At 50.3% G+C, this 24,244-nt stretch overlaps 12 protein-coding genes across 12 annotated transcripts; 8 read left to right on the top strand and 4 right to left on the bottom strand.

Annotated features, from left to right (window-relative positions):
- Window positions 1–135: 135 nt before the first annotated feature.
- On the top strand, window positions 136–2,187 carry UREG_07775 (uncharacterized protein; the record flags this gene model as incomplete). The annotated part of the gene is made up of 1 exon (XM_002582956.1): window positions 136–2,187. The coding sequence occupies one exon, from the start codon at window positions 136–138 to the stop codon at window positions 2,185–2,187; it is 2,052 nt and encodes a 683-aa protein (XP_002583002.1).
- Window positions 2,188–3,618: 1,431 nt separating this feature from the next.
- On the bottom strand, window positions 3,619–4,806 carry UREG_07776 (uncharacterized protein; the record flags this gene model as incomplete). Its single annotated transcript, XM_002582957.1, has 2 exons — window positions 3,619–4,085; window positions 4,218–4,806. The coding sequence occupies 2 exons, from the start codon at window positions 4,804–4,806 to the stop codon at window positions 3,619–3,621; spliced, it is 1,056 nt and encodes a 351-aa protein (XP_002583003.1).
- A 551-nt stretch (window positions 4,807–5,357) lies between these two features.
- On the bottom strand, window positions 5,358–6,566 carry UREG_07777 (uncharacterized protein; the record flags this gene model as incomplete). The annotated part of the gene is made up of 2 exons (XM_002582958.1): window positions 5,358–5,926; window positions 5,984–6,566. The coding sequence occupies 2 exons, from the start codon at window positions 6,564–6,566 to the stop codon at window positions 5,358–5,360; spliced, it is 1,152 nt and encodes a 383-aa protein (XP_002583004.1).
- A 305-nt stretch (window positions 6,567–6,871) lies between these two features.
- Window positions 6,872–7,373, top strand: UREG_07778 (uncharacterized protein; the record flags this gene model as incomplete). Its single annotated transcript, XM_002582959.1, has 2 exons — window positions 6,872–7,158; window positions 7,220–7,373. The coding sequence occupies 2 exons, from the start codon at window positions 6,872–6,874 to the stop codon at window positions 7,371–7,373; spliced, it is 441 nt and encodes a 146-aa protein (XP_002583005.1).
- Window positions 7,374–8,842: 1,469 nt separating this feature from the next.
- UREG_07779 (uncharacterized protein) lies at window positions 8,843–9,346 on the top strand (the record flags this gene model as incomplete). Its single annotated transcript, XM_002582960.1, has 1 exon — window positions 8,843–9,346. One exon carries the CDS (start codon window positions 8,843–8,845, stop codon window positions 9,344–9,346), a length of 504 nt encoding a protein of 167 aa, XP_002583006.1.
- A 1,272-nt stretch (window positions 9,347–10,618) lies between these two features.
- Window positions 10,619–13,632, top strand: UREG_07780 (uncharacterized protein; the record flags this gene model as incomplete). Its single annotated transcript, XM_002582961.1, has 4 exons — window positions 10,619–10,641; window positions 10,709–12,074; window positions 12,142–13,471; window positions 13,538–13,632. The coding sequence occupies 4 exons, from the start codon at window positions 10,619–10,621 to the stop codon at window positions 13,630–13,632; spliced, it is 2,814 nt and encodes a 937-aa protein (XP_002583007.1).
- A 594-nt stretch (window positions 13,633–14,226) lies between these two features.
- UREG_07781 (uncharacterized protein) lies at window positions 14,227–15,301 on the top strand (the record flags this gene model as incomplete). The annotated part of the gene is made up of 2 exons (XM_002582962.1): window positions 14,227–14,332; window positions 14,391–15,301. 2 exons carry the CDS (start codon window positions 14,227–14,229, stop codon window positions 15,299–15,301), a joined length of 1,017 nt encoding a protein of 338 aa, XP_002583008.1.
- A 211-nt stretch (window positions 15,302–15,512) lies between these two features.
- On the bottom strand, window positions 15,513–16,241 carry UREG_07782 (uncharacterized protein; the record flags this gene model as incomplete). The annotated part of the gene is made up of 1 exon (XM_002582963.1): window positions 15,513–16,241. One exon carries the CDS (start codon window positions 16,239–16,241, stop codon window positions 15,513–15,515), a length of 729 nt encoding a protein of 242 aa, XP_002583009.1.
- A 776-nt stretch (window positions 16,242–17,017) lies between these two features.
- Window positions 17,018–17,811, top strand: UREG_07783 (uncharacterized protein; the record flags this gene model as incomplete). The annotated part of the gene is made up of 2 exons (XM_002582964.1): window positions 17,018–17,738; window positions 17,765–17,811. The coding sequence occupies 2 exons, from the start codon at window positions 17,018–17,020 to the stop codon at window positions 17,809–17,811; spliced, it is 768 nt and encodes a 255-aa protein (XP_002583010.1).
- A 1,088-nt stretch (window positions 17,812–18,899) lies between these two features.
- UREG_07784 (uncharacterized protein) lies at window positions 18,900–19,621 on the top strand (the record flags this gene model as incomplete). The annotated part of the gene is made up of 3 exons (XM_002582965.1): window positions 18,900–19,017; window positions 19,094–19,170; window positions 19,238–19,621. 3 exons carry the CDS (start codon window positions 18,900–18,902, stop codon window positions 19,619–19,621), a joined length of 579 nt encoding a protein of 192 aa, XP_002583011.1.
- Window positions 19,622–20,154: 533 nt separating this feature from the next.
- Window positions 20,155–21,634, top strand: UREG_07785 (uncharacterized protein; the record flags this gene model as incomplete). Its single annotated transcript, XM_002582966.1, has 2 exons — window positions 20,155–20,425; window positions 20,514–21,634. The coding sequence occupies 2 exons, from the start codon at window positions 20,155–20,157 to the stop codon at window positions 21,632–21,634; spliced, it is 1,392 nt and encodes a 463-aa protein (XP_002583012.1).
- A 1,724-nt stretch (window positions 21,635–23,358) lies between these two features.
- Window positions 23,359–24,099, bottom strand: UREG_07786 (uridylate kinase; the record flags this gene model as incomplete). Its single annotated transcript, XM_002582967.1, has 1 exon — window positions 23,359–24,099. One exon carries the CDS (start codon window positions 24,097–24,099, stop codon window positions 23,359–23,361), a length of 741 nt encoding a protein of 246 aa, XP_002583013.1.
- Between the last annotated feature and the right edge of the window lie 145 nt (window positions 24,100–24,244).

Below are 24,244 nucleotides of genomic sequence, written 5' to 3' on the forward strand. Positions count from 1 at the left end.
CCCTCTTCCAGCGCCAGTAATAGCCCACTAATCATGTCTTCGTCCCAAGTTTTTAGCAGTTCGCCCGTTGCCGGCTTCCAGCCGCAAACCTGCTTCCTCCCGGCTCACAAAACTGACCACCTCCGGGGTATCTTTATGGAAGGGCCTTTCCGCCAGGGTCCCGAATCGACCGCTTTTCGCAAAGCACCAGACGCCGTTTCATCGCCTCCTAAGCTTCCAAACTCCATCTCCATATTTCTAAAATCAGAAAACGCCAACCCGAATCCTGGCCTATCATCAATTGCAGACGCCAGCCTACGTGTGTCTCCGTCGTCTCCCATGGACAGATCACGGCATTTGTCTCCGCAATTAATGTCCGGGGCGAGGAATTCAGATCGACGTGGGGAAGGGGAGCAGGCCCACAACGCCGGTCGACGTAGTAATTTACAAACCGCACGCGAGGCTCTCGGTGAGGTATTGAATGTTGAATCGGGGAAATCCGACGATTCTACCTCTGGACAAGCCTCCCAGTCCACACAATCCAAGTCGGGTCACCGCTCGGCAGAAGAGGAACGCGGAGAGCGTCGCCCGCAACGCGGAAGCCCAGTCAGCTTGCCAGACTCATTTGGCAATGGGGATAACCAGGGCACCGTGATGAACAGCACAACAGTTGCAAGCCCGGGCCCCATTGAGGAAGATAATCCCTTGGAAGAAAGGTCTCATCGTAGGGAGGAAGAGTCGATGCTGGAGGATAGCAACAAAGCTTTTTCTTATCCTGTACCCATGCCAAGTCCAAATCTCAACGACCCTCGGCGCGGCATGAGTCTCCCCCATTCGGGCTTGAACAAAGGAGGCCCGCGCTCCCCGTCTACTAAAAGGCACCGTTGTCCTTATTGCTCTACAGAGTTTACGCGCCATCATAACCTTAAGAGCCATCTACTCACCCACAGCCAGGAAAAGCCCTACGTTTGCCAAACTTGCCAATCACGTTTTCGGCGTCTACATGATCTCAAACGCCATACTAAGCTGCATACCGGTGAGCGCCCTCACACTTGCCCCAAGTGCGGCAGGCGCTTTGCGCGCGGAGACGCTCTAGCACGACATAACAAAGGCTCAGGGGGCTGTGCGGGACGCAGGACGAGTATGAGTGGATTCGGTACTGAAGACGACTATCCCGAACAGGGTGGCTCTGGCACGAACCAAGATGATGCCATGGAGGGGTTGATGTATACGGAACCCGAGCGCATGGACGAGGAGGACGAGAGACGGTTGAGCATACCCAGTATCAGGAAAGATAATGTCACCCCTGAGCCACATGCGCAAACGGCCGCTGGGCGCCATGTCTCCTTTGGGCCCCATCAGTCAAGCACATATCCTCCGATAGGCGGCAACCGCTCGCCGGGTGGGTTGTTCCCGCCTGCTCCCAGTCACCCCGGTTCGTCGGCATCACCCTCTCCAATATCACCGTCATATCCGCCTGGCAGCGGATCTTCGTCTTTTAACCCTAGTCATCAAGGCTCTTCACCGTCAATATTTGTACAGACGACGATGACTGAGAGCCCGAAGCCTCTCTCTCCCAGTGCACTTTCGCCGCACCAACTCAGCCACCCTGAATCGAATACACTCCCTCCGCCATCCCATCCGCAGCAACAACTTACTCCGGGCCACTCGCCTAACTTAAAACCCCAATTCCAACAGGGACAGTCACCGTTCAATCGGAGCCGCCAGGGCTCAGGGGCATCGCTTGGGGTTCCTTCGCTTACCGGACCAGGGCCATTGAGCCTTCCTTCGCCCCAACCTAGCACGCCACATCTTCCACCACCCCACGGTCTAAATCCTCCCGATTCTCGATATACCCTACACAGTCAAGGCATGAATACGCAAGGATCAATTTCCAACATCCATTCCGTCAATAATCGCACCGACTCGCATCTACAACAGGGCCGTTCTTCGCACACCGTTTCGAGCACAGACATCAACGCCGACAGTAATAATATTAATGCTAATAGCTTTTCGCAACAGCGACAATCCTCTCTTCCTAGTGTGGGACTTAGTATTCCGCCTAATGATCGAGTATGGGATTATATACGGTCCCTAGAATCGCGAATGAACGGCTTGGAGGCAGAAGTTGGGAGATTACGAGAACAGCTCGCTGCAAATGGTGGCGCGGGAGGAAACATGTCAAATTCCGGTGCTAACGGCGCGTGAGTGCGCCGTAGCGGAATCCCCGGCTGTTCCGTCTATCCATATGCTAGATTCAATACTTGATCGATTCAAGGAGCATTTATTATCGCGACGTGACATACCTGTCTCGATCCTACCAGTACCTTAAACCTGACTTGTCTCAGTCAGATATATATTCTTTCGACTGTTGAAAGCAATGCAGCCTTTTACCACTTTTTTGGCTTCTAAATCTGGTGCAAGCCGTTGATTAAGAAGTGGACATATCGCTGCTTTGGGAGCATTGTGATTGAGCCGCAAGTGCTTTTATCTGGGCCATGCTCAAGATATTGGTATTTGAGACACCAAAAATATGGGGGGATATTGGAATATGCTTGTGTAAACTCAAGTGTATTCATCATCTTCCGTTTTGTTGTGTCGCCTATCTATTTAGCCACCTCTTACGTTGCCTATCTAAATACCCATTCTCATTTCTAGTTTGTTCTTGTGCGATGTGCGAGCTGCTTTGCCTAACCCTTTTCATGCTCATTTGTCTGTTTGCGGAAAACGGAGCTTCACCTCCATAGCCTGCTTTTGCCCAGGTGGATAGATATAGGTCACTCGCGATTCACCTTATATATTCTCATTGTCGATGCCCAGGGTGCGAGCTTCCTTTTTTTCACCCTGATGTATGTATCCTATTTTCTCTGCGCGTTGACCTTAAGCGAGGGACCATGTATGCTACTGCTTTTGCTGCCTGCAATCTCTCCACTTTCACGGCTTTGACTCAAGGCCTCTACGGTTCCTACCCTTTTCCTTTTTCAGTTTGAAATCTTTTGTTTGAATCTGTTTCCAGGTGGTTATTGGTCAAAATTGGTGGTGAAAGGGAACTGGGTGGTGTTTGTGCTCGCTATGCCAGTATACATGTATGGTACTTGAGGCTTAATAGCAGCTGAGGTGCTTTGACAGATATCTTCATCTCTTCCCACTTTTCCCTGTGATAGTTCCGTTGTATGCGAATGCCTGGCCTCTTCTATGTAAGTGTTACTCGGCACTATACTCCGTAGTTTGCTCAAAGTAGAAAATAGCAAAGGCACAGTTGTGTAAATAACTAAGTAATCATTGGCATCTTACTCTGTCTCGGTTCACAAGTTGGCACTCAAACCTTTGTAATTTGGGGTAGTTGAAGTAACTCTTAATATGTTAACAGCCAGCTAGTTAATGGAGAGTTATTATCGGGTGAAACAATTCGATTCTTAAAGAAAAGGAAAAAAAAAAAGAAAAAGGGTAGTTAACGATAAACTAAACAAGAGGTCTCAACTTTAAGAAAAGTCAAGGCCCTGTCAATATAAATTATCTCCCAATCAACACTTTCAGCCAGGCCAAGCAGGATATTCAATTTAATAGATCCGGCACAGCTCCATCCAAACCGCGCGTTCGATCCTAAAAAAGAAAACAAGCACCTCAATTCAACCACAGTCACCGCGCCCGCCGCTGCGTTGCAAGATACGCCATAACGAACCCAACATCCTTGACAATCTGTTTCGGCACACCGCCCAGTCGCCAGCTCCGCTGCAGCGACGCAGGGATCCAGCCCCCGGCATGCGCTGCGGTCGCCATGGTCCACTCGATTCGACGCTTGTGCACGCCGTCTAGGCGCCGAACCATCTCGATGGAGATGTAGTTGGCGAATATGCAGTTGGTGGTTTTGGTTTGTTTTGCTTCCGGGAGCTCAGAGTGCTGGAGCGGGAGCTGGATGATTATAAAGCCCGGGCGGGCTGGGGTTCCTGAGGTTGTGGTTTGCGGGTTGGTGGTATCTTGGGGGTTGAAAGAAGGGCTTATCTGCGAAGCTTTGGGAGTAGCGGCCGGGGGCAGTGCGGCGGTTATTTCTAGAATAGTATAACAACGCGTGGTACACATTGGGTATTTATGCGTGATCAAATTGACTAGGAGTCAAGCGTCAGGGCTCGCAGGCAGTTTTGGGGACATGTTGCGACCAATGTCCTGGAATCGGTGAAGAGGGTGTGCATCTCCCAGACATATAAACCACGAGCCGCGCCATATCAGAATCAACTCACCACAGGCGGTAACATCGCTCCAACCTCCCCCAACAGCAACCTTTGACAGGTCATACGTCGACACGCGCTCCACGTTCACCACATCTGAATTGTAACGCATCTCATTCTCAGCATGATCATCTTTCAGCAAGTCCCGCAGCTCCCCCAAGCTCGCACACCCCGTTTTCGCAACATCCTCATGCACACTGCGCCGGCCAAACCAGTAGTCTGTACACGGGCCCCTATTCTCCGGGGTCTCTTTGTACGGCCGATAGCGCGCGGCGTAACTGCACACCTGCACTCTGGCCCGGGCCGGGCGTGACGGAGCTGTCCTGCTGCCCTCTTGGTGCCAGGGCATTCGCATGGTGATCCATTCCCGGCCCTGATCGAGGGCGTACTTGATAAAAAGATCTAGATCTGGGTGGTGGTGCCGGCGGCCGGTGGAGACGCTGTGGCTGTGGTGCCAGGGAATGTCGATGAGAGAAAGCGGCTGTGGGTGACAGATGGGGGAAGTATCCCGGGATATATTTGAATCTCGGGGGTGTGACTTGGAGGAAGCGCGGCTTCGGTTGGCACCGGGTGCCCTGGAGACGAGATCTGCGATATTCATGGCCGGGTGGTGAGGATGGCTAGGGATATCGGCTGAAGGGTTGGAAGTATCCCAATGTACTCTATAGAGCAGCTGGGTTGGGCGCCTTGGGGTAAGAAGAGCCACTGTAAGCTATAATGGATGGAAGTTGGGGACAACTGTTGTCCTTGTGGTTACCCATGTGTAACTAACAGCTGCAGCTGGCAGGGAGCAGAACAAGGACAAGGGCCACAGTCAGTAACAATTCAACAGCTGAGTGAGAGGTAGCATAAAGGCACTGAGTAAGTGAGTTATCCTTATTTGTGGCGGGCGCATAACGATATAGGTTTGCTCTTATATAACAATTGACCAGAAGACGTAAAGGCCAATCCCCTGGCGTTTCTATGCAGAAAGAATCGCAGGGGCCTGATATGCTACTAAGCGCAGTTCTTCCACAATCCGGAGAACCTACGTTTTTTCCCGGCCATAGATACGAGGATGAAGTATTAGTTATATATAACCGACCACTTGGTCGACGGAATAACTGTAACGTTTCTCAAAGGCTTGAGGATGCAAGCGCGAGGCTCACAATCCTAGATACGCCGAACGCCTGGACCAACGCTACCGGTGTCAAATATTTCAATCAAACCGGCACCAAGGGTTTCTTCCAAGGCCCATCGGAAATTCAATCCGTAGAGCTCTTTCCATTTCTTTGTCCGTCCCGGAAGCACGCCGCTCGACTCCCCTCGAGCACGTTTTGCGGCGCCGAGCTGCGTCTCGACAGCTCCGTCCCACCGATCCCGGAGGAGGTATAGGGGGACTTCGTTGTATTTGGACCTTTCGAGAATGGTGAGCATTCGTGAGCGGGCTGCGCTGACCAGTCGTAAGTAGGGACCCAGGTTGGGGAGAGAAAGGATCATTGTTGAGTCTCGGAAAGACCGCGTGTTCTTCCGCTGGCTTTCCGGCTGGCCCTGATGCCCAACTTCTTCTGTAGGAACTGCAGTGACGAAGGGATTGATTGACAGCGGCGTATCTTTCGCGAGGGAGGATGGAGATACGAGAAAACCTGCTCGCACTAGAGATGAGGTTTCATTTGGGGTGAATTGACCGGCTGATACAGCGGAAGTTTTGGCGTTGGAGCGGAGCAGGTGGATAAACTTATCTAGATGTCATGGTCGTTAGTCGCCCTCTTCCTTCGAAAAATATGCAGAATGCGCACCTTTCAAGGACTCTTCTAGGGATCCGCTACTGCGCACCAAGCCCTCCCAGTCTTCAACCAGCACTAAGCAGTCGCCCAAGCCGGCCAAGGCACTCCCGCGTCCAGGTATGAAGAGTCGCCGTAAACGAGCCGAGCCCGCCAGTTCGACTATCTCTCTTTCCACTCTGGTGGGCGCGTTCAGCAGGACGTGGACATGGGCAATGGAGACGATTGGCGGCAGTGACTTGCGGAAATTCAACACCTCAGCGATTCGGGTGCTGTTCATGCCGGTTCTCGAATCCGGCATCGGGGTGAACATGGTATTCTGGACATGCTGGATGGCCTGGATCACGCTGGTCACGAGGGTCGTCTCAGCAATATGGTGCGACGGGCCCAGGTCTGGGAGCTGGTCGCCCGGATAAGAGCCGCCGTGCTCATCATAGCTTCCAGCTGGGCTTCCTTGTGGAGGCTGCGACTTGTCGGCAAGGGGTCGGGAGGACGGCTTGATGCGACGCTGGCGATCAAAGGGGGAATTCCGTTTCGGGGTGCGGGCTCCAGCTTTTTTGATACGGGAGGACGGAGCCGCGGTGAACTGGAGTGGCATGGTGCAACCCCCAGCAGGTCATCTCATCTTTCTCTCCGCAACAGTCCAGGGATCAAATTCGGAGCCCTATGATATCGGGTCCGGCTAAATGGACACCCCTTGCTGCCTTAGTTACATAAGCACCTGTCCACCCAGCGGCATCATGCTCAACACAGCCAAATCCTTCAAATCTGCAATAATACAGTCTTGTAGATGTGCTTATTTTTCTTACATGTAGGCAAATATATATTTGCCCTGGAACGGCGATTCATCTTCATCAACTTCCCACTTCAGCCCCACAACCTTCCCTCGCACCGCAGTCAATAATGGATCAGGCCAAGCGGGTCATACTACGATTGCGAGAAGCTGAGCAAGATGAAGAGGACCTGTACGAACCAGTTCGGTTGTATCTCGAGAAAAACGGCCGCTCAGTCGAAGAACTCAACTCTGACCGCCATTTTGTCCATATCCAGCCGTCGAACCCTGACATACCCCAGGTCGACCCAAAAATCCACATTATCATAGATATTGAAGTAGACAAGTTCACTGGGAATCATGTTAATGCTGACTTTCCCCATGAGTTGTACCGGGTCCGTCGTGTTGATGGCCAGATGTAAGTGTAGTTATCATTTAATCTCCAGCTCTTTCTGACTCTAACGAATGCTGGTGGTTAGGACGATGTTTACCTTCAAGAATGCTGTCTGGTATTCTAACTTTCTCCATAAGCTCCGCGCGATTACAGACGAGGCTTATCCTTGGGGAATGACCACCTATGACTATAGGCGCGGGAACAGTGTCGAGACCCACACGCGAACGGTTTCGAATTGATACTGCGCAAAGAATCCCAAGACGGAATGGAGAAAAATAAAATCTTCTGAAATAAGTACAGCAGACTATTGTATTAGGGCGGCAGTTGACAGCACAGGATGCGATGGGATGGAATGGAAAGGAATTATTTTCAGCGTATAATTCACCTGACGTTGAAATGCAATGGAAGCTAATAGCACTGACAAACTGGCGGAGCAGAAACGGTAGAATCACCAGCAAACCGACAAAGAGAAGTCTTTGTCTAAGGACTCCCTATCTCAGTGAGATCTGTGAGATTCAGGTATTCCAATGGAGCATTCCGAATCATTCGGTTCGCAGTGTCGAATGACAGGCGTCTTGGCACCACACCGGCGCCCGGCTTGGCAGCATGTTAGGGTCGATCCAGCATTTGGGGGCCTGGGGCACATGGGCCAAAACGGCTACTGCTGATCAACCAGAGTGCATCTCGAGCTTCACCAAATATCACCTCTTAGTGATTATTATGAGAATTATCTTCCCACCATTTTAGCTGCGAACAGATCCTTGGAAACTCGGCTCAACTTCCGTTCCTGGCCCGGTCGTTTCACAGGATGCGAATTTGAGGTTCTTTCGCGCCAGACAAGGCCCCTGTCAACATCCTAGGATCGCCGTACCTTAATTCTTGTGATGGCAGAGCGAATAGCCGCCGAACAGGGCCAAAATGCCGCTATCAGACTCATGCCAGCCCAAACCTCATGGTCTTGCCAGCACTCCAAGCACTGTCAAACTTTTGAACAAACTCCAAAATTCTTCGTGTCTGCCCTTTTGGGTATCCTTTTGAATCTCTCTCCTTATCCAACCCACAGTTCTCAGGTCTGCTGGCAGGCCCTTTGAAAGTGATGGCGCATGTCTGCACTCGAAAACGTCGTATATTTGGGTACCACTGGAGCCTGCGGGTTCAACCTAAAATTGTCTTCCAAGCGGCTCTGACCGTTCTTGCGATTTTTTGGTTTTTCAATCTATTTTTGAGCTACCGTGAGTGAAACCTTTCCAAGTCAAGCGAATGTTTCATGAGACACTGACCTTGGTTGCAGCGAGCTACACTCCAAAGTCTGAGCCACAGGCTGAGCACGAGAAACCGCCTGTCATACTGAGCAACATCGAGCGGGATCCCACTCAATCCTCTCCACCCCGACAAACAATTGGTAAAGTGACCATGTTATATGGCAACAAACCAATTTATGAGAGGGCATTGAAAACACACAAAGAACATGCTCGCCGACATGGATATCCTCTCACCATTTTGCGGCGTCCTGTCCTGGATGGGTTTTGGAACAAAATTGCTATTCTTCTCCGAGTCTTGCTGGAGGAGTTGGAGAAGCCACCGGATATGCGTCTGAAGTGGTTATTGTGAGTTTGCAATCTATTTCATGTAGACATTATTATCCACCAAAGCTGATTGACATTTTGACAGTTGGTTTGATGCTGATTCAGTGCTCTTGAATCCCAACATGCCCCTGGAAACTTTTCTTCCACCACCACATTTGGCGACCATCCATATCCTTCTCAGCAAAGACTGGAATGGCGTGAACAATGGTGTCTTTTTTATCCGCGTGCATCAATGGTCTGTCAATTTGCTTATTGCTGCAGCAGCCTACCCACATCTGAAGCCAGATGTTGAGCTTTTCTGGTATGATCAGTCAGCAATGAGCAGTCTCTTCAAAGAGAATAAACAATTCACACAGTCTGTTGTGTACTGTCCCCTGCGATGGTTCAATGCATACATGAGAGCACCAAATGGAGTAGATCCAAACCCAGATTCTCCCGCCCATCTCCAGGTCCAACCTGGGGATCTTCTTGTACACTTTCCAGGAACTCCTGCTGCGAAGCTGAATGATACTATGGAACCATATCTTACTATTGCTGAAGCGCACCGAACAGAGTGGGAGGTACCAGTAGAGAAAACAGGGTATATAGAGGAGACACAGTTGTTCTGGAAGAACACAACTAGATAGCTGATTGACAAATGCATCTCTTCCATCAAGCAGTAACTGGGTGGGCGGCAACCGGCAGGCATGACTTCAGATATACATGCCAACCTTGGCTCTAAGCATCAATGGTATGCCAGTGTCAGAATTATGGATCAATGAGCATAGCAGGTAATTATCACGTCATCCAGACTTAGAAGTAGACTGGCGCCGTCCACCAGACAGTTTTTGCATCGTCGGCTGAGGTCAAACAAACAGAGTCTCCGTCGGAACTAGATGCTGTTGACCAGAGTTTCAATAACCATTTATATGAACTTCATGGTGAAAGGTGACAGTTTCTTACTTAATCCCTCTCAAATTTTGTTATACCCTTTTGCTTGTTTATCTCTTGGTTGTTTTCTGGATAGTTATCTCTCCTACTCTTTCTTCGAGCTATATCGGCACCTCTCGGGATTTCATCGGGCCGAAGTTTCCCAGCACCGCAACTGCGATACAACTAGCGTGAGTGGGATTACAAGAGGGTTCTCGACATCCATCGCGATATCAACGCCTCTTCAACGACGGCGACGGGGATCCCAGTGGCAAAGACGTCGTTGTCGTTGAAAACCGAGCAGAATGACGTTCGCCTGCACCCACCGTCGCACTGGCGCCCAGAATGCATGCAGGTCTAGGCCTTGCCAAGTACGGGATTGATGTCACTCTTCTATCAAGCTTCTCTTCCATCTGCTTCGTTGTCTTTCACGGCTCTCCCAAGTTTGCCCCTTTGTCTGCACTTGCGCGTTGAAAGGACTCAAGATGCCCAGCCGTCCCCTGGGACGCAGATTAGTTGCCTTTCACATCCCGTTGCCGCCGTGTGGTCGTAGCCAGTTAGCCCATCTTCCGCGCAGTGTTGCTACCAGGTAACCGCCGTCTTGTCTGCCCGTTTTTCTACCGGGAGCACCCGCGGCCATGGCCACCGAGATGACGTAGGCTGAATTCTCTGCGTGGTGGAGCGGATTTGGCGACGGCAAGGTAAAGTCACCGCTCAAAAAGTCAGGTTGGACAGAGCGAATCTTGGAGATGCTTCTCGTACCACCGGTGCTTAGATCTTCAATTGTGGATTTTAGATATCATCGTTTCCTCTCAATCCCTTCCCTTTACCCATTGACTTTCTCAGATATCAGCCCCTTCAGTGCACACTCCTCGCCCACCTTTTCCTTGTGGCAGCACATTCGTTGCATTGGGTGCTTGTGCAAGTCTTCTGTCATTATCCGTAGCAAACTTCTTCCGCAGCAACGCCGTGCCTAGATATCCGCAAACATGACAATCTTCATTGTCTCTCTGTAAGCTCACAAACTCAGTTCAGCTTCATCCATTGTTTTGTTCTAACACAATTGTGGCATAATCCAGATTTCTCCCGCACACAGTCAATTTCATCCTCCCCGAAGGATCGTCTCAGCAGAAACCACCGCCGAGTCCGAGGAGGAGACATAGCCGCGAGAGCTCTGCTGACCTCAACAAGAGAGCGTACAATACTCTATTCCCCAGAAAATCAGTCGCCGCCCCTGTGTCACCAACAGCAACCAAGCCCAATCTCCTCAAGGACCATGCGCGCATCTTCGCCCCGCCTTCGGATAAATTGATGCCCCAGGACTTTCTCCCAAGAAACGAAGACGGACAGCTTCAACCACTGACCCCCAGTGACCCTCATGCCCCCCTTTGGGGAGCAACCGGCGTGTTCAACCAGCCTAGACCTCGACCCAGCCGGTCTCCCTCCTCCTCTATCTTGAATCATAGCAGCATTCCTGGCCCAACATCGGAGCTGGTAAGGAAGATATCTGTCCCTCCTAAACAGGATGAACTCGTTACAGCTCCGCCAGAGCCAGCCTTTTCAGACGCCAAATGGACGATAGAGCCCTCTGAACAAGGGAATGGCGGCCTCTTCAACGCGATCCGTTCCGCAGTTGACGAGGATGCTCTTAAAGAGAAATTGTGGGTGGGAACCCTAGGGATGCCTACGGATGCCCTTGAAGAGCATGTCAAAGATACCATCGCGGAGAAACTGGAAGTTGACAATGAATGCCTGACTGTTTTTGTGAACGATTCGGATTTTGATGGTCATTATCTTCATTTTTGCAAAACCATCATGTGGCCGGTGTTTCACTACCAAATTCCGGATAATCCCAAAAGCAAAGCCTACGAGGATCACTCCTGGGTTTATTACAAAGCCGTCAATCAAGCATTTGCGGATCGAATTGTCCGCAACTGGAAACGAGGCGATATTATTTGGGTCCATGACTATCATCTGCTCCTTGTCCCATCCATGGTTCGGAAACAATTGCCTGATGCCAAAATTGGATTCTTCCTTCACACGGCGTTCCCGTCTTCTGAAGTGTTCAGGTGTCTTGCCGTCCGCAAAGAATTGCTCTACGGGATTCTCGGGGCTAACCTGATCGGCTTCCAGACTCCAGAGTATTGCCATCATTTCCTCCAGACCTGCAGCCGGATTCTAACAGTTGAGGCTACAAACGAGGGGGTTCAGCTTGAGGATCGATTCGTTAATGTTGGAACATTCCCAATTGGAATTCATCCTCCCGCTTTAGATCTTAGACGACGGAGCACAGATGTTGAAACATGGATCACTAAAATAAAGGAAAGATACCAAGGCAAACGACTTGTGGTGGCTAGAGACAAACTGGATAATATTCGCGGCGTAAGACAGAAACTCCTTGCCTTTGAACTGTTCCTCAACAAGTATCCTAAATGGCGAGACAGCGTGAGTTTATACCCGGCCGTAAGACAAGAGTTGAAAATAACATATGCTGACGAAACCGATGCTTTAGGTGGTCTTAATTCAGGTCGCATCTTCGGGTGCTGAACATTCAGAATTAGACGCGACAGTTTCGGACATAGCCACTCGAGTAAACTCCGTTCACTCCAGCCTTGCCCACCAACCTCTTGTTTTCTTAAAACAAGATCTCCTTTTCCCTCAGTATCTTGCTCTGATATCAGTCGCGGATGTTTTTATGGTTACAAGCCTACGAGAAGGCATGAATCTGACTAGCCATGAGTACATCCACTGCCAGGACGGGAAATTCTCAGACAAGAAACATGGCCCGTTGATCCTTAGTGAATTTACCGGAAGCGCCTCTATTTTTGATGGACACCCTTTACTTGTGAATCCATGGAATTACCAGCAGTGCGCTGATGCGCTAAATACTGCGTTGGAAATGTCTCCAGAGGAACGAGAACACCAGTGGACGAAACTCAATGAAGCGGTCAATGCGCATACCACAGACAAATGGATCAAGAAATATATTGCCGCTCTAGATAAAGCCTTCGACGAACAATCGTGCCGTGATAACGTGTCTATTCCTCGGTTATCCGTCATGAAACTGATCAATCTATACAAAGCATCGTCTCGTCGACTGTTCATCGTCGACTACGAGGGCACCCTGGCATCCTGGGGATCACCTACTAGTATTGTCTTGACAACACCAAAGCGTGCAATTGACACACTGAATGACCTGCTTGAAGATCCGAAAAATATCGTCTACGTGATGAGTTCTAGGATGCCTGAAGAAATGGAGCGGCTATTCCGGCAGGTTCCGGGCCTAGGCCTCATCGCTGAAAACGGATGCTTCGTTCGAGAATCAAATAGAGAAGAATGGATCAAGTTATTCGACGATGAGGAGACGCAAGAATGGAAAGATAGCTTGGCTGATATGATCAACTACTTCCATGTCCGCACCGAAGGTAGCTGGATCGAAGAACGCCACGCCTCGCTAGTCTTCCACTATGACAACGCCGAAGACCCGCAGACGGCAGAACGACATGCTTCAGACTGTGCGAACCACATCAACGATACCTGCCAGCAACATCGGATCCGCGCCGTAACCATCGAAGGTGCCGTGATCGCCGAGCCCATCAGCCCCAACAAAGCCACGGCCGCGGACCGCGTTCTTCAGCACATCCTAGCGCGAGCGGACAGAGACGGAGACAGTACCGCTAAACCGGACTTTTTATTTGTTGCCGGCGACGGTCGCGAAGACGAAGCTGTTTTCCGCTGGGCGAATAGACTGGAAGAAAAAGGTCTGATCAAGAATATCGCGACTGTCACACTTGGATCAAAGAACACCGAGGCGAAAGCTACCTTGACGCAGGGAGTGACAGGTGAGTTGAGACACTGAAAAAGAAAGAGATATGGGAAATTTGTTTGGAGGCTAACGTCATTTCTAGGGGTTCTATCCTGCCTTGGAAAACTTGCTGGGATTTCGCAGAACGTTGAGCCGAATGAGTATTTAGCTGATCGAGAGATTCCGTATAAAATTTAGCTCACCCAATGCCCACAGCTTGTGCTTTCCGGGACAATTTGCAGTTCTCTCTTCCAAAGCAAATGTGTAAAATACATTACAGTAACTTAATTAGTTACGGCTTTCAAAAGTTTTAGGAGATTTTGATCCACAAGGAGTATTTCGTAAAGCGCATTCCGCTGTAGCTGTTTATATGTTCAAAGATGTCAAAACATCAGTATGTACATTGCCGCAATTCAAGGCAATTCAAGTGGATAGAAAGAGATGGGACGAAAGGGCTGCCAAGCACTCTCGCCAAGGCCGGCATTGGGCCGAGGTAACTTAGGCTCCAGGGGACTTTTATCGCATCGAAAATCGCCGACAGTTTGCGCCGAAAGGCATATGCGAGTATTTGTCGAGAGCGAGGGCTTGCGGGGGCGATTGATATACTTGGTTTCATTCTTATACTCTCCCTCAAGCCTGCCACAAAGCTACAGCCTTTGAGGAATCTACGAGATATCGAGATCTCGAGCTTGGTTTGAAGAGACATAGTTATCCCTGGACCAAAAGCGTATACCCCTTATCAAGCGTTGAAAGGCCGAAAGGACGAGGGAAAGTAATCAGAGATTACAAATAATGGCCGTTCAGCCGGCGCGGAGCTTCGATGAAGCAATTGCAGTTAAGCCTTTGTCGTCTCACACGTATGCTGCGACTTTGCGGCTGGAGTGGTGCATAGGGACTGGTATGTGCTTATTCCCAGTACTCTGCAAGCCTCCTCTGCTAACATGGAGGAAAACTAGTCCCTCATGGCGGCTACATAACATCCGCTTTCTTAAACGTTGCCTGCACGCATATGCGCCTGAACCATCCTACCAGGCACAATGGCTGCGCCGACCCGATGACCATGCATCTAACGTTCCTCCGCCGAACGGAAGCTGGCCCTGCCACATTCCGCGTCGAAGACACTAAACTCGGCGCACGCACCTCAACCTTGCACATCACGCTCTCACAGACGGACAAAAACGGGGGTCTCCGCGAAGAAGTTGCGGCGTACATCACCATGTCCAATTTCGACACGGAAGAAGGACCCAGCATGGTCACAGGGTTCGAACTAACTCCCAAACCCGAGCCGGGAAGCGGGGGGTCCGCGCCCGTGGACCTGGCGAAACTGGCCAGGGACGGCAAGGATGGAGCCTGGTCGCAGTTTGCCGTGGCGTTCACGTCGATGCGGACGGCGTCCAAGCAGCTTGAGATTTACACGCCCAAGTCGTTGGAGCGTGTGAAGCGCGGGTTCGTGGAGCAGTGGGTGCGGTTTAAACCGTACGGAAGCCTCGCGCCCTGGACGAATCCTGCTCTGGGGTTCTTGGTGGATATGTTTCCCATGATGTTGGAGACGTTTGACTCCAAGCCGTGGGAGAAGAAGCAGGAGCAGAAAAAGGAGGATGGGACGCGTAGGTTTTGGTATCCCACTGTGTTGCTCAACGTGGAATTCAAAAAGAGATTACCAAAGGAAGGGGTGCAGTGGTTATACTCCAGAGTGCATACAAAGACCTTGCATAACGGAAGAATGGATTTGGATATCGTTGTGTTGGATGAGGCCGGAGATATCGTTGCGCTGAGCAATCATGTTGCATTGGTGGTTGGCGCGGAAAGGAATACAAGTGAAAGGGGGAGCAATGGGAACGGAAACGGCAAGTCGATTAAGCTATGATTCATAGCGGAATCTTGCAGGAATCTTCTGAGTCACATCGCCAATATCACGGCTTTGTTTGGGTTATATAGAGATATGATTTTGTATGTAAATAATTAGACTCCAGCCGGTCGCTGGGTACGTTTAGATGATATCAAGCATTTTTCTCTTTTCTTCCTCTGCTTAGACATAGTCTATCTTCAAATGTCTAGCGTCTATTGATACAAAGCGCTTATAGCTTCTCACTCGTTGTCTGTAAAAAGAATCCCATCGCCTCCGTGCACACAATCTTCTTCTTCGCCCACTCTAGCGGCTGAGCACCGCTCTTCTCATCTCCCAGCCCTTCTTCCTGCAATACCTGCGCCCTCAACCAAAATTTCCTTCCAACTTTCGCAATGCACCATATCTTCAACACTGCGAGCCCAGGAACGTAGACCGGATTTCGGAACCGTACGTCCAATTGCAAGGTGTATATCCTACCACGCTCCGAAGCTTCATTGAATATATAGCCGGGAATATGCATTGCAATAACGACAGACATCATTTCGTCGATCAACGTCGATATCACACCCCCATGCGCTGTGTTTGGGTGTCCGCTGATTCCCGGGTTGCCAAACTCGAACAGAGTGACCAGGTCTGGCGGGGTAGTTATTTTGGGCCATTTTGCTGGCGGAGCAGGTAGCGATGGCGGCACTGAAGGTGGCGGAGAGGGATGACGGCGCTGAAGACTGAGACAGTGTGGAATTGTGGTTGGTGTCGCTATCGTTTCCGCAAAGAAAGCATCTTCACCGAGAGGCTTCTTCACCCGGGCGGAAGTTTCAATAGCTCGGTATTCCGGCTTGGAAATGAAGGAGGAAGTCCATGGATTCGACTGGAAGGCGGATAGGGTCGCAGGAGGAATCGTGTACGGAATTTCTTTGTTGTTGCGAGAGGCCGAGGAGGCATCAGTGTTTTGGGTCATGGCTGGAGGAAACCTCAAGGTCGCCAGCAAGTTCACCTGGATAGAGCAAAAGGGCAGACGCACGAGGATACGCGAAAGAAACGATATCCGAGCGGAGGATACTTCATCAATCCCTAGTTCCCTTCAAAGAATATCAGGCAGTCCACGCTTGAGCCCACAATCGAGATGGATCTGAGTTTACCTCGGCACAAGCAGGCTGACTCAGCCGATAGTTTTTATCACATCTGCTCACTGAACTGGGGATGATAACTACTGAATTTTTTACTTGTTGAATGGCTTAAAACTAGCACAATGTCCTGTCAACCCGTTTCCACTGGACCTGTGGATGGTCGCTTTTTCCTTTTGCTTCTCGGAATGGATTGAACCTGGTAAGCTAACTAGTTAACTAACTAGCGCTTCAATATTATTAGGATAAGATTATGTCTTTCTCAAAACATGGCTGGAGACGCCGGATATCACAAAGCACTATGGGTAGCCACTGTTTGGTGATATATGAGCCCTGGCCAGTTGGCAGGTGCAGAGCAACTGATATATACAAACGCGGTTTCTTCGCAGATTTGAGCTGATATTGGTAAGCGTGGCCGTCATGGAAGTCGCCCGCTTCCGAAGTTCCATTGCCATTTGAACACGCTCTGCGGTCAACTCCCAGCATTCATTTTTAACCCCAAATCCGCTCGCTTTCTGCCCCGAACCTGATGGTGCTGAATGGAGCCCATTGCTTCGTTCAATCTTCTCTATTATTCAACGTTGGTTTGAACCCGGAATCTTTCAGCCTGATGGAACCCTTCCTGCCCCAGCCCACAATTCCAGGCAGCGATCCCTTGTCACCGATACCCGAGACATCTGAGCCGGAGTCCTCAGATAGATCAACCCAAACTGAACCAGAAGTTACAGCCGGACAGGCAGCCCTGCTTGAGCGCGGAACGCAAACCTCGTATGATCTTGAAAACCGCGAGAGGGCCCACGTGTGGCATGGCCGCCGTATGATTTCTATATCGGCGGACTACGCGGTAAAATTCTCTCTGTTCTCAGAGACGCCGTTAATCGGCGTGGATCACCTTGACAAAAGTACTGTGATCATGATTCTTGCGGAGAAAGCGGTCATCCTTGCAAGCATCCCTGAAAACCCACACGCTCGTCGTCTTCACGACACGATTGATGAGATTCGATACCTCCACGATAGACACAGGTCGTGTTTTGACCGGACAAGAACCGTGGCGTGGCTCATTGGTCCTGCCTACGAGGGTCGCCCTGAATGGCATCGGGATCTGAAAATGGCGGTTTTGCGAAGAGAGATGGGGTTGGCCCCGAAAAGGAAGTTCTATGAGTTTGTGGAATACCATGACTGGGTGCAGACGTTGGATCCTGTTTTTTTGCTTGACGCAACGACGGAAGAGCCGGTGCTGGTGAAGATCAATGGAACGGATGTGACCGAGGAATGGAAGCAGGAATGGTCTGAAAGCGAATCGCCTCCACAAGAATTGGTGCAGCAACCGAGTATGTCGCTAACAGAGGAAGAATAGAGGGCTTAAGCCAAACATATAGATATTGGGTCGGAAAGGCTTGTTGAGGACAACACATCTAGAATGGAATGGCATTAGTGTGTATATGCATAGGTTAGCATTATAATGAGTTTGACTGGGGCCGTGCCTATAAAAAACGGGTTCGCTAAAGTTCTGGTAGAAATTTCGATGGATTGTCGGAACCTTTGAGGCCCCTTGAGTTTATATACAAGGTTTGTTGCAAATATCATGTATTCTTTACCAAAGGGATTCAGACTCTGGCTTTGAGATCGATTCAACTGCTCAGCTCACCCAGGTTTGCACTCCTGAATGGTGGGAGAAATGTAACTAGTCCTGGAGATAAAATCATTTAAGGGACGACTCCGAAACCAGTGGTAGGATGAAACAATTTGCTGATGAAATGAGGGGGACAAGGTTCCTGCCACTGCAAAATGAAATGTTCTCTTGACAAGTCTCAAGATCTACCATCCATCACAACCAAAGTGCTTCGAATTTAGGAAGGCTTGAGATCGTTGCTCACCTTCGCGCTATTGGCGAGTTACTGTCCGTCGACAGTGTTGCTGATCAACAGCCAAATAGCCTCTCCCGATGCAGCAATGCCGAAACCCATGCCAGACGACCGATTGACTTTTAGTTGGCTGGGGAAGATGACATCTGTGGCTGACATGATCGTCCAATCATCGTGCGGCATTTGGCCATCAGGTCCCACGGGCTAAACCACACTAGGCTTAGTGGGCAGGGAGCAGCCGGGTGTCTGGCGCCTTACCCGATTGGGCATCTCGCGATCTCGTGCAACCCTCTCCTCGTTAAGGAAGGGACGAGTTGCCTGTGGTACTTTCCCCCCTGGGCTCGCTGTTTGTTTATGCTTCTTTCCTTTTCCGCTTCCCAGCAATAACAAACCCGTCGCTCCTGCCAATCGACTCCCCGCGTGCAGCTTCAGCTTTCGGCTTCTTCTCGCTGCAACCACTGGATTCCCTTGTGCTACCAAACTGCAGACTCACCAGCATCACTTTTTTGTTTTCGAATCGAGTGAGTTTTGTGGGAATTGAAAAAGCTTTGTTCTCTCTGCTGACTTTCAACTGCCTTTCGACTTCAACTAGAAAGACGCTTGCTGATCTCTTGAGTTTGCGAGAAAATGCTCTCATCGGCTCTTGTGGTTGCTGCCTCCCTCCTCACTGCAGCCGTTTCCGCGCAGCAGTCCTATACTCCTCCTCCAGGCTTTGATCCTTCTCTGGTCAATCCGAGTGAAAAATGTTCGTGACAGAAGATCTTGCTCCAGCTTTGTATGAAAGCTACTTTACTTGGAACCCGCACTGACACTTAAATTAGCCGCTTGGTGCCAGGGCCAATTGGATACCTGCCCCAAGATCTGCGAGAGTTTTGCGAAAACAAACAGATGCGACGCAGTGAGTGAGCCGTATCCAATCGACCTATCATTTGGCTTGCTGACCATGGCCGTCACCCCATCAACAGTCTAGACTGACTTTCGAATGCGTCTGCGGTAACGGAACTGCTCCCGACGTCGAAAGTTACAAGAACACTCTTCCATACTTTATTTGCCAGGCCAACTTTGGGCAATGCATCAACCGTCACCCCAACGATCTTGACGGACAAAGAGAATGCAAGGAGGCCCAAAAGTCCTGTGGCACGCTCGATGCCGGCGGTTCCAGCTCAACCACTAGTACGACTCGCTCTAGCATAACTTCTGCGCCAACTAGAACTAGAGTCGTCAGCTCCTCGGCCTCGAGTGCTGCTGCAACCACTACCAGCGCCGCTGCAGCTGTTCATATGGCACAGGACTATTCGCTTAGGATCCTTGCTGCCCTTTTCGCTGGAGCCTTTGGTTTCCTTGCTTAAATGCGTCCTCGCTTGCTGTCATAGCACTGCTTTGTTCTGCAACATGTTTATGAGACACCCCGCATTTCAAGCAAGCGACAACTCTGTTCCAACAATCGGTTTATTTCGCAGAGATTACTTGATGATTTCTTCATGTATTTGCTTGCTTCCTGAGCCTCGGCTCTAGGTAAAGATGCATCGTTACGCCCTTTAATGTATCACTGTCTCATGGAAGCAGGATTATGAATTCCGGGTCATTCTTAAAATTTGAAACCTCCCCATGATCGCCATCGTAGCTATTCCTTTTCGACTGCAAGAAACAAACATGTAGAAGCGGCGTAGGAAGACGGGCGTTGGCTGTTGAGTAGTAGCTTGCCTTGTAGTTGGTGGTGGCCGGACTGGCTTTGCCAAGACTTCCATCCACACAAGAAATTTCGCCCAAGAAGAGAATCGGAACATGACTTTGCTGGGCCAAGGCAGATTTCAACCACGACTCCCTCTTTGAATCGATTTCGCTACTCTCTCGCTACCAGCCCAATTACAGAGAGGGAACCATGGCGATTCCTACAAACACCCTTCTTATCGAGGGTTCCTTCTCCGAACTTGCGGAGGAGTTGGCTCATTACATTGACACCATCCGCAAAACTCAAACGGAGGGCTCTGTCCACGCTGAAATCGCTCCCATACTCGACAGCTTACGCGAAAGAGAGCAGTCGGAAGAAGAGGCCAGCCAGACTCAGCAACAGCAAGTGCTGAAGGACAGAGATGAAGCGCTGAAGAAGTTGGTTGTCGCGTCTGCGGCGTTGAACGCAGCGCCTGAGAAAGGTGGGATTGTCCTCTGTTCCAATATTATGACAGTTGCGCTTCGTTGTGGTGAAGGGGCTAATCTAATATTATTTCTACGTTTGTATAGAGATCACCGCCGCCTATAATCTTGTCATTCACCTTGTTCGCCAATCCTCGAACCCTGGCATGTTCCTGCCTCGAATCTGCGCGTTTCTGGCCAAACCCTTCCCCTCGGCTCCGCAACACGGGCCCTCTATTGCGCTCTCTATCCTCAGCACCATTTTTAACACCCTCGCTCCCTCCGATGGCGTCCGATACCACGTTTTCCTCGCTGTCTTGGCTGTTATTCGCACATCCTCCTCGACCTTGGCGTTTGAAGCGCTCAAGACCCAACTCAAAAACCAACTCTCCCATTGGATTACGGCGTGGAATATCGACGAAGAGGATGTGGAGAAATTACATCTGGCAATTGCCGATGCCGCCAAACAAGCAGGTGATGATGAGATGTCATATAACCACCTTGTATTAGCCTTGAAAGCGGTCCCGCCCTCTGAATCGTCGTCGGATGAAGCCCGTGAATTGGCCGTGCGCGCCTTGGTCTCAGCTCTCACCTATCCATTTGTGTTCGACTTTACTCCCCTGACTTCGAGCGATGCGATCCAGAACCTCCGATCCGCAGACCCTTCTTTGTTTGAACTTCTTGAAATTTTCGCCTCCGATACGCTTGACACGTATGAGGAGTTTATCAAGGCTGCACCCCTTTCGTCCATCCACAACCTTGCGGAGTCTGCTGAAGTTTTGCAGACCAAAATGCGTGTCCTTACGCTTGCCAGTTTGGCGGCATCTTCTCCTTCCCGCTCACTACCATATGACTCCATTGCCTCCGCTCTCCGAGTCCCACGTGAGGATGTTGAAAAATGGGTCATTGATACGATCCGTGCCGGTCTCGTGGAAGGCAAGTTAAGTCAGTTGAAAGGCGAGTTCCTGGTCCATCGGGCTACATACCGTGTTTTCGGCGAGAGACAGTGGTCCGAAGTCCAGGGCCGATTGATGGTTTGGCGACGAAGCTTAGAAAATGTCCTCGGCGTTGTTCGTTCTGAGAAGGAAAGATTTATTCGGGAAGGTATGGCCGCTGCCAACACCGCGAACGAGTCTGGGCGCGGTGAAGGTGGTGCTAGAGGAGGAGCTGGAGACCGGAGAAAGGGAGGTGGCCATCACAGAGAGGTTGATTTAGTTGGCGGGGACTAAAAAGGGATTGGCGACATTTATTGGCGTTCAAGTGCTTTGACTTGCTTCATATTTTCTCTTTGCTGGTTACGCCTCTTTTACTATGTCTATGGCTTCGCCATTTAGTAATTTCCTTTCCGGATGTGATGAGATGAGATTAGACCAGACATGAACACGAACAGATTTATGCGATGTCCTCTTACTGCGCGCACGGCATTGCATTTGGCTCCAGCGTCAAGGGTCACAGTCAAACCTTCAACGTTGATGTGATTATCTTATCTGATCCAGGGCCAAAGCCCTACTCGTCCTAATCCAGTTAGGCGCAATTGCACCATCCCCGCCTTTCGCACTAGCCCCAACCCGGCAAGGTCCTCGCTAATGCTTCCCTTCCGGTGCTTACCTAATAATTGACGACCACACAAGGAACGCTCTGGGGGAACATTTATCTTTCGCTCAGCGAACGCCAAACGACCCTCTTCGACGCGACAACACCGTTTCTTGCGACCGTTTTACCAATTTTCCCGAGCAAGGAAGAAAAGACGATTCGAATCTCTTCAAGATGACTCACGAGTCTGTGTTTTACAGCCGGCCAAGAAACTACGGCAAGGGCAGCCGCCAGTGGTATGCAATATCATCACCTACTCGTTTTGTGAATTTCTGGGATGTTTTGGAAGAAGGGGGCGGCGGGTTTTACCCGTGTTGTCTGTGGCTATTCGCTAGATGCGTTGGGGATGCGGAATGAACAGGTTAGGGAGAACGGGAGTGAAGACAGATGGGCTAATGGGACATTGTCGAATATAGCCGCGTTTGCGCCCACAAGGCTGGTTTGATCCGTAAATATGGTCTGCTTGTCTGCCGTCAGGTATGGGGAATACTCTCGTTTATGCGATACACGGCAATATTTTGTCTACTTGAGAGATGCTAATAGTTTCGGGTTGTAGTGCTTCAGAGAGAAGTCGCAAGATATCGGCTTCGTAAAGGTATATACAACCGCTGGCTTTTGAAGCTATATCGTTCTGCGCTTGGGTTTGTGTGCAGGTGTTGACCGCTACCTTAGTACCGATAAATCCCCTTCCTCCACACCGCGCAAACGCTCCTCGTTCTTTCTCCTACCACTTGATGCCATCATTTTCACCCTGTGACACGGTCGATATAAAATCTTTATCCGGAACGTGATACTAGGTGGTGGATGTATTGCTTTTGTATGCGGAGACATGGCTGGATAGGATGGATTATCTGAACCCAACAAAAGCACTTACTAGAAGATGGCAGGAAGATGAGGGGCAGACAAGAAAACATCATTCCTTTTTACCGACATTGACATCACATCGTTTCTCGCATTCCTAGTGTGGTGCTCTTTATAACCCTTTTTCATGTTGCTTATGATACATACTCTCATGGGTTTAAAGAATTCAAGACAGTCAGTTTGAACAACAATCGTCGTCAGTACTCTGTGGAACTCTCCCGCTTCTGTCTATTTGCAAATTCACTTTTGGCAATAGTGAACTGCGCGAGAATTATTGGACTTTCGTATTTGAAGGTATACACTGTGCCTATGACTACTGGATATAATAAGGCCCAAGTATAAAATCAGTATATGTATGAAAAACGCCAAAAGGGTCAAATTTATTGTCGATCTATCAAAAGTTGGCTGCGGTTTTCGCGCTCAGTGGGCGCTATCAAAAAGGTCTATTATTTCCCAAGAAATGCCAAATACCACGCAATATTAACGAACTCGAAGTCCCTTAATTTTCTTTTACTGGCTTGATCCCGCGGCCTTCGATCTCCTTCTTCACCCCACTGTAAACTTCATCTATGGTTCCAACAGAAGACACGGTCATGACCTTTCCCTCCTTTTCGTAATGCTCGACCACCGGCATGCTCTGGTCTATAAAAACGCGGAACCGCTTGTGGATCGACTCAATGTTATCGTCCGCGCGACCGCTAGTCTCCCCGCGCTTAAGCAAGCGGTTAAGCATCACCTCCTCCGGGCAAGAAAGAAACAGAGTAGCAACCGACGGGACGACAGTCTCTTCAAAGAAAACCGCCTGATCCATTTTACGCGGGAATCCATCGATCAAGAACCGTGACGGGACGCCAGCGCGGAGCGTATTCTGTGCTCTCCGCTCCTCGAGAATATCGGCCATGGCGTTGGAAAGCAAGGCGACCGTGATCTCCATGGGAACAATGAGGCCCTCGCGGATATAATGGCGGATCAGCTCGCCGTACTTGCTTCCCTCTCGGTTTTGCTCCGCGCGGAGTAGGTCGCCCGCGGATAAGTGGGAGAAGCCGTAGTCGCGCACAAGGTTGGCGGACTGGGTGCCTTTCCCGCTGCCGGGCCCGCCGAGAACAAAGACCACGGAGACGTCCTTTTGGGAGAACCTGGGAGCGGTGTTATTCGAGGTTAATGGAGGGGTCAGTTCGGGCGGGACGGTCGAGGGGGCTGGGGGCGCGGAGGCCGTGGAGGGCTTAGTTTGGCTTGACATCTTTCGGCCTGCGCGATCTCACGAGGAGTACGTAGGATCCGGAGCTGACTAGAATGAGCAACACAATGGGGGAAGATTTTGAACTCCGCTTTCTTCTGGTGTTGCGCGTTGGGCTTGGAATGCGAGGCGGGGGTGGAATAGGGTC

The sequence above is a fragment of the Uncinocarpus reesii genome, genomic scaffold, assembly GCF_000003515.1.
Source record: "Uncinocarpus reesii 1704 scaffold_5 genomic scaffold, whole genome shotgun sequence".
NCBI lineage: Eukaryota > Fungi > Ascomycota > Eurotiomycetes > Onygenales > Onygenaceae > Uncinocarpus > Uncinocarpus reesii.